Source organism: Amblyomma maculatum, chromosome 2, assembly GCF_055883805.1.
Source record: "Amblyomma maculatum isolate TAMU_Amacu chromosome 2, ASM5588380v1, whole genome shotgun sequence".
Classification (NCBI taxonomy): domain Eukaryota; kingdom Metazoa; phylum Arthropoda; class Arachnida; order Ixodida; family Ixodidae; genus Amblyomma; species Amblyomma maculatum.
In genome coordinates this window covers 20,311,470-20,318,282 of record NC_139345.1, presented here as the reverse complement: position 1 = coordinate 20,318,282, position 6,813 = coordinate 20,311,470, and the positions used below count along the sequence as shown (strand labels likewise).

General features: G+C 47.4%; 1 protein-coding gene across 1 annotated transcript; it reads left to right on the top strand.

Annotated features, from left to right (window-relative positions):
* Positions 1–2,994: 2,994 nt before the first annotated feature.
* mRpL44 (mitochondrial ribosomal protein L44) lies at positions 2,995–4,178 on the top strand. The gene has a single exon (XM_084593441.1). It carries the CDS (start codon positions 3,059–3,061, stop codon positions 4,082–4,084), a length of 1,026 nt encoding a protein of 341 aa, XP_084449567.1. The 5' UTR covers positions 2,995–3,058; the 3' UTR covers positions 4,085–4,178.
* Positions 4,179–6,813: the final 2,635 nt, after the last annotated feature.

Here is a 6,813-nt window from a genome sequence, read left to right as displayed (position 1 = left end):
TGCTTCATTACCGCCACAGACGATGCAAACATCCGACTTCTTCTGATCGATTGAGGCAAGTACATCAAAAAAGCTTTGTATAAAAGATACCGACTACCAAATGCCATTTCTATGCAAATATCAGCTACAAAAACTCAGCGGTTTAGTTGGTATAAACGTTGGACGGCACGCACGTAATTACACAAAGAGCGAGTTCGTCTGCTTCAACCGCGGCTCTTAACCCTGCCACTTGTAACGTAGTTGCATTCTTCGAGTGGTCAGTAGGCTTGCGATTGGTTTCTTGTGACGAAGCTCGTCCGTAGGACAAGGAATTCATGAATGTCGCACATATCTATGCGTGGGCACAGGCCGACGCTTACCGTGCAGTTGCGCATATCGACTGCACACGGGTAGGTACCAAAGTTTTGTTTCGTACAGGTCTCTGTCCGCATCGCGCACACTTTGCTGATAAATCAAACTATCACTCATAATACCGATTGAATTTTCATAACAACGGGGCTGGCATGAGGCAGAGTGGCAGAGCAAACGGACGCGCACGAACAGCTAAGCTAACCGCCGCCCCGTACTAGTACTAGTCCGAACAGGACACAAATATGGCATCGACTGCATACTGACGTCAGCTGTGACGTCACGTGAATACCCCCTATATGATGGTGCGCGATTTGTGGAAGGCTGTACATGTGCCTGGGCTGACCTTCGCAAACGCCACTTTGTGCATATCTGCCCAAACGAGGGAATGGCTGGAACGCGGACAACGCGAAGTGGGACGACTGGGGATCGGTTGCCACGGTCGCGTTGCTGTGGAGGCCATCCAGGGGGACATGGGCTGGTCAAAGTTCGAGGCCCGCGAAGCCCAAAGCAAAATTGGGTACGAGACCAGACTCAGCACCATGGACAATAACAGATGGGCGAGGAGGCTGTTCCGGTATATACACATTGCTGGCATTCGGACAAAATGGTGTGCTTGTGTGCAGACTATACGACGGAAGTACAGCGCGCAGACGGACACCCAGGACCAGACCGCCTTGCCCAAGACCACCATACGCACCCTCATACAGCAGGCAGAGAACGCGCAGTGGAGTGCTGCTGCCCAAAAAAAGACGACTCTGGCGCACGACGGTCGTGCTCTGGCGCTATACAGCGCACACAAAAGAGCGATCTCCGCTGAAACGCTGTAAGACAACAACACCAGTAACGCACTCCTGTTTGAAGTTTGAAGCACGAGCGGGAGCGCTTCGCACACTGGTGTACCGCCGCCACTTCGACACCGCCCCGGAAGTTCAAGCGGCGCTGTGCAGAGCCTGCGGGATCGAAGAAGAATCGACGGAGCACGTAGTCCTCAGATGCACAAAGTTGTCGCCCAAGCCGAGAGTGGGCACCACGCTACCCCTAGCACTTGGATTTACAGCAGCGGAGTGCAGTGAACGTGGCGACAACAGTGGCAACAGTGACAGTGCTACGTCAGTCACAAAATCCCGTCTTCGCATGTGGTGGACACTCGTCCACCGTTAACTCTTCCTTTTTTTTCTCTCTCTTTTCTTTTTTTTTTCTTTCCTTTTTGGCTGGGACGCAGTTTAGTGTCCACCCGTTACAAAGGGTGCAGCCTCAAATCATCATCATCATCATCCTGCTGCCACAGCAGACGACGCGGATCTCTCGCATCGTAAAGCCACTTGTTTGAAAGCTGTTGCTACTGTGCGCCCGTTATTGCCTGCCTTGAGTCCGTATCTGCTCTTCACCGAGGCACAGCGTTAATGTTTGGTGCCACTTAGTGAAGTGCTATCGACACAACATGTCCAAACCAAAGAGACAGTGCAAGGAAAGAACGTGTTTTGTCCCGTTCTGTACAAGTGGGTATCGTTCGAATAAGGAGCATGTTTCTTTGTTTACTGCGCCCACCGACGCTGCGCGACTGCTTGAGTGGGAGAGACTGATAAAACGAGAGGACAGGCGGTTGACATCAGCATCCGCGGTGTGCGAGAAGCATTTTGAAGAGCAATACATTGAACGTTCTTTCAAAGTGACTGTGAACGGCGTGGTGAACGAGATCGCCCGAGACAAACCCCGCCTAACGCCTTATGCCGTGCCAACATTGTTTGATCAATATCCCAAGCATCTAGTGCCCAAAAAAGCACTGAAGAGAAAGGTGAGGAACCTTTGCTTGCAGGAGCCTACTACAAAAAGGCGGCGAAACAAATCCGAGTCGTTCGATGTTACCGATAGCAGTGCAACAGGTGATATTGAATGTTCTGCCTGTTCTGACGATGCCGCTGCCGGTATGAACCCCGCCGATCAATTTAGAAAAAGAGTCACCGTCGCAAAGTGACAGCAAAGCTGTACAGCTGCCATCAGCCGAGAGTGGCCACCCATTCAGTAATATATTCATCCCGATTGCATGGATGAAAGTCCCGAGTGCGTCCGGTGTAAATTTGTCCTATGCTTTGTGCGAAGCCGAAGCAAACAATTTCGGAATTTTGTTCATTGAAAGAATGGTTACGTTTAACAAGGCCTTGCCTGAAGGGGGGACTGTTTTAGCCACTGTGTACTTACGAGGAAGGGAGCACAGCAAGGAGGTGCTTACATTGTGCAGCGAGGCAGAACTGCTGGTTCAGAAAGTTTCTGCGATGGTACTGTGCTGCGGGAGTGGAATAAAGCCAGTGTCAAGCAAATATGTCCAGTACAGGAAGATGTATTTTGCGGCAAGGTGCTTGTTAACAACGGAAGCTGAAGGAAGTTCTTGTGCTCAATGCAAATACCAGCGAGTGCTTGCTCAAAACAAAATGCGCAGGTTGAAAAAGCAGGAAAGGACCAGCAGCGAGAAAAATAAACGCCAGAACGTCTCCCGCAACCTGAGAAGGACAAAAAAGAAACTGACCAGCGTGCAGGAGCAAATGGCGCGAATGAAAGATGAAAATAAATCAATCACCGAAGAGGCTCTAGAAGCTAGTATATTCTAGGCATTATAAAAAGGGGACTGCCGTCATCATCACCATCACCCACATCTGCCGTAGCCAAGGCACAAAGCGAGCCAGTCGAAGCGAAGCTGCTTCATGCAGAAATGGAGTGCTTTGCACGTTGTGTACTGAGGACTGTTACAACTTTGCCGCTTCTCCGGGTGCATGCTGTGCCTAGGGTTGTTCAAGCATGTGGGTACAAACGATCACTTCCAGCGGTGCTCAAGGAGATGAAGGCTCGTCGGAAAAAAGTAGGCCCAGAGCCGTTACGGCACCGCTCCGTCAAGCTGGAGTGGAACTACGACGCTGAAATTTATGCCTTTGCTAGACGCCTCGGCGAGAGCTGGTCCGATACCACACTGCGCACAGCATTCGTGGAAGAATCTTATGTGGACCGCGAGAAGAAGCAGCGGGAAGACTTGGGGATGCACTCGGGGGGCGATGATTTCAGTGGCGACATAGGCCTAGCGCCTAACACGCAGCTTTCGGCTGCTGGCAGTGATCTCTGTGGCAGATACGTTCAAGACTACCTTACGCATGCGTTTCCCGGCCTTCCTTCGGACGGCGTCGAGGCAGTGAAACGGTATTTGTTGTCGGATGCTACTCTTTCGCAGGTTTCTAGCAGCATCGGCACTTCGGATTTAATAATGTGTGCAGACTTTCCTCCCGTGGAGAAAACGCTGGCCAACGTGCTCATGGCGTTGATAGGTGGGCTGCTGAAGGACTCTGGCCTAGAAAGAGCTCAACTGTTCGTACGAGACTTCGTGCTGACACAGCTTGTGGGCAAGGACGTGTGCGAGTTGTGGGAGATACCGGATCCTTTCGAGAGACTAGCCGTCGTGCTTGAAGAGACTGGTAGGCCACCAGCAGAGCCACGTTTACTGTGGGAGTCTGGAAGGAACACCCTTGAAGCAAGTTTTTGCGTCGGCCTTTATTCCGATAGGCAGTTGCTTGGTTACAGTGTTGGCGAAACCTTGCCCATCGCCCACGAAATGGCGGCGCGAGATGCGCTGCGCCGTTTTTTCGGACTGTCGCAAAACACTAATGCTTTGCCGCTGGGCGGGAAACTACCCAAATTGCTAGCTGCTGAAGCCGCGCCGCAAAGCTGTTCAACAACGGCAACGCCATGATGCTACCGTGCTAGAGCTGATCGTGTACATACGTGCTTGGTGTCATATGTTGCGGTAGTTCGTGAAATAAATGTTAGAAATACTTTGCTCTTTAGTGATGGCTGTTCAGAATGCATTTCTATTACCTTAAATACATACAGGAACCAGTAAGTTACCAAGCAGCTTGGCACAGCTCCAGCATATGGGAGCTGCAACATAGTACCAGGAGGCCAGCAAGTAATGGTGCTTCAGGGCTGTGTGAATGCCCAACCGCATGTTTCTGGCAGTTTCTAAATTCTGTGGCATACTCAAACTTTTTAACAAATTGCAAGTGGTTAGAATGCATGGAAATACTTGCAAATCACGGCAAACATGGTCACATAGAATGCTTCCTGCTTCAGCACTTTATAAAGTCATACAGTCACACTGGACCGTCACAACAGTTCATTACGACCTGAACTACGCGCACGCCAAATGTTACTCTGCTCAAGGAGATATGTACAAGCCACACCATCAGCTAGTTTACACTAAAATTTGTACCATACTTTCTGCGGGTATCGCCGAGCCAAAAAAAAAAAATGCCTTTTAAAGCGGAACCAAAAGCAGCAACATCTGTTCACAAGGAAGAAAACAGCTTAAATTCTCTGAACAGTTCTGCTTTTGAAAAAACAGGGAACCATGTCTTTGGCAGAGGAGTTTTACTTTCTTCGTATGGCACTGCCGTAGAGACTGTGCTCAAAATTTAAACATCACTGCGTGCCACATCAGCCTGAAATTCAGGAAAATTAACGGCATGGTAGCGTAATGGTTTCAACTTTATGCCTCAAAAACTATTTGAATTTTTCTCTATTAGTAATGCTTATGGCTTTGAGGCCATGCAGTTTGTTTGCTGCAGCATTGTTTTGCCTGTTGATGTGACTGCCAAAAATTAGGACGGGTTGTAGAACAAAATATAGCCCATCTGTGCCACAGAAAATCATACGACCAACTTTGCATGTGAATTCCATATGTTAGCAGCCTTCACTGGACTTCTAAAAGAAGTTGCTGTCTACTTGAGCAGTACATAAAAAAATATTCATTTGTAATCGTAACAGAACTTGAAATCATATTTTCACCCTTTTAACTATAAGTTTGAACTTTTCCATCTAAGCTGTTAAATACCATACAAAATGTGCTAAATTAAGCTTTTAATATTCAGTTTAACGAAGGGTACAAAGGGTAACAAAGTAAAAAGGGTCAGTGTTTTTGGCTGGCAAGGCATAGCCAGATAGCTGTTAAGTACAAGTTACAGTCAAAGTTGAGAATAAATAGAGAAGCTAGAGGCATAATACAACATGAGCATTGCTGGATAAGCAGCACAACCGTGCAACGCCAGGCATTGCTTCATTAGCCTACACTACTCTGCAGACCGGAAAGCATCACTATCTCACCACCTCCTAGCTTATCACCATTTGCTAGCTACTTCTCAGCTTAGAGCAGTTAGGTTTATCAGCTGCATGCAGGACACTGATACAAAATTGTGCATGGAGCAGAGTTAACATGCACACCACGTGGTGCTTCAAACCCAAGGTACCTGAAGGTACACATGCAAACTTAGTTCTTGAAAATAAAACTTCCGCTTTGGGTTTTGTGAGTCTGTTCCTAGGCTGTGTACCTTCTGGTTTTAACTGGAAAACAGAGATAAACATCTGCTGGTAAAAAAAAAAATATGAAATCTGTTAAAACCGAAAAACATTGCTTTTTGGTATGTTCATGCTGGCCTATTCTTTACGGAAAACTTCCAGTTTCATTCTTTTCAAAGCAGAGAACCAGGCTAGCAGGCACTCAAGAGTCCAAGGGGCGGTCTCGCTCGAGGCTCTGCTGCATTGGCCATAGGAATGCACCCAGCAGCATCTCCATTGCTGTAGCAATGAACCATTTGCGAATATCTGTTGGTCAGCTTCTCCCAAGGCTTGTTTTTCAACTGAAAGTATTCATTCCCGGACGAAACTCCCGCATCATTCATGAAAGTAATAATAAGAGGCCAGCTAGGAGTGCAATATGAAAAAGCTCAAGTTCCCCTGTTATCACTAGTAGATGGTGAGCATTGTTATCTTTGTTTTGGAAACAGCATGCATTTGACTGGCCAGTTTTAGCCCAAGTATTTTGGGCATTTTAGGTTTTCCTTTGACAAGCACTAATGTTGAGCGAGCATTCTCAAAATTGTGTGATGTCATGGCTGATGACAGTCCAAGTATCCTTGTGTTTAACAAAATCAACTCTAATAGCGTTTGCTCCAAGGTCAATAAATTTTTGCCTATTTGCTTCTACAATCGTTTGGCCTTGAGAATTTTTTCACCAATGATCGCCGTATTTTAGTTTGCACCATAGATCTAGCCGAAAAACCTAAATTTTAAAATTGTATACAAACACCAAAAAGTATCCTCCGAAGTTTAGAAAAATAAACATTGGAAAATACACGGCCTATCTATATCATACAACCTTGTTATGCTTTCTTGATGGTGATATAAATTGTGGAGGTTTATCCCAGTTAAGCCTAATTATACAAGTTATGACGCACTCAGACTGACGCATGCCTCATCCGTGGTGATGCTGAAAGCACTGGTGAAGCAGCTGTTATAACCTCGCCTAGTCATGTGTTACACAGCGGCAAGGTTCCAAGCGGGTACAGCTGCAATGCCTGCTCACATTGAATCACATGTGACGTCTACAGACACACCTCTGCTCCGGCAGCTGGAGGTAGCTCCCGG

Excerpts from the sequence above, each read along its gene's own strand:
- mRpL44 (XM_084593441.1), top strand. The coding sequence starts at position 3,059 with ATGGAGTGCTTTGCACGTTGTGTACTGAGGACTGTTACAACTTTGCCG.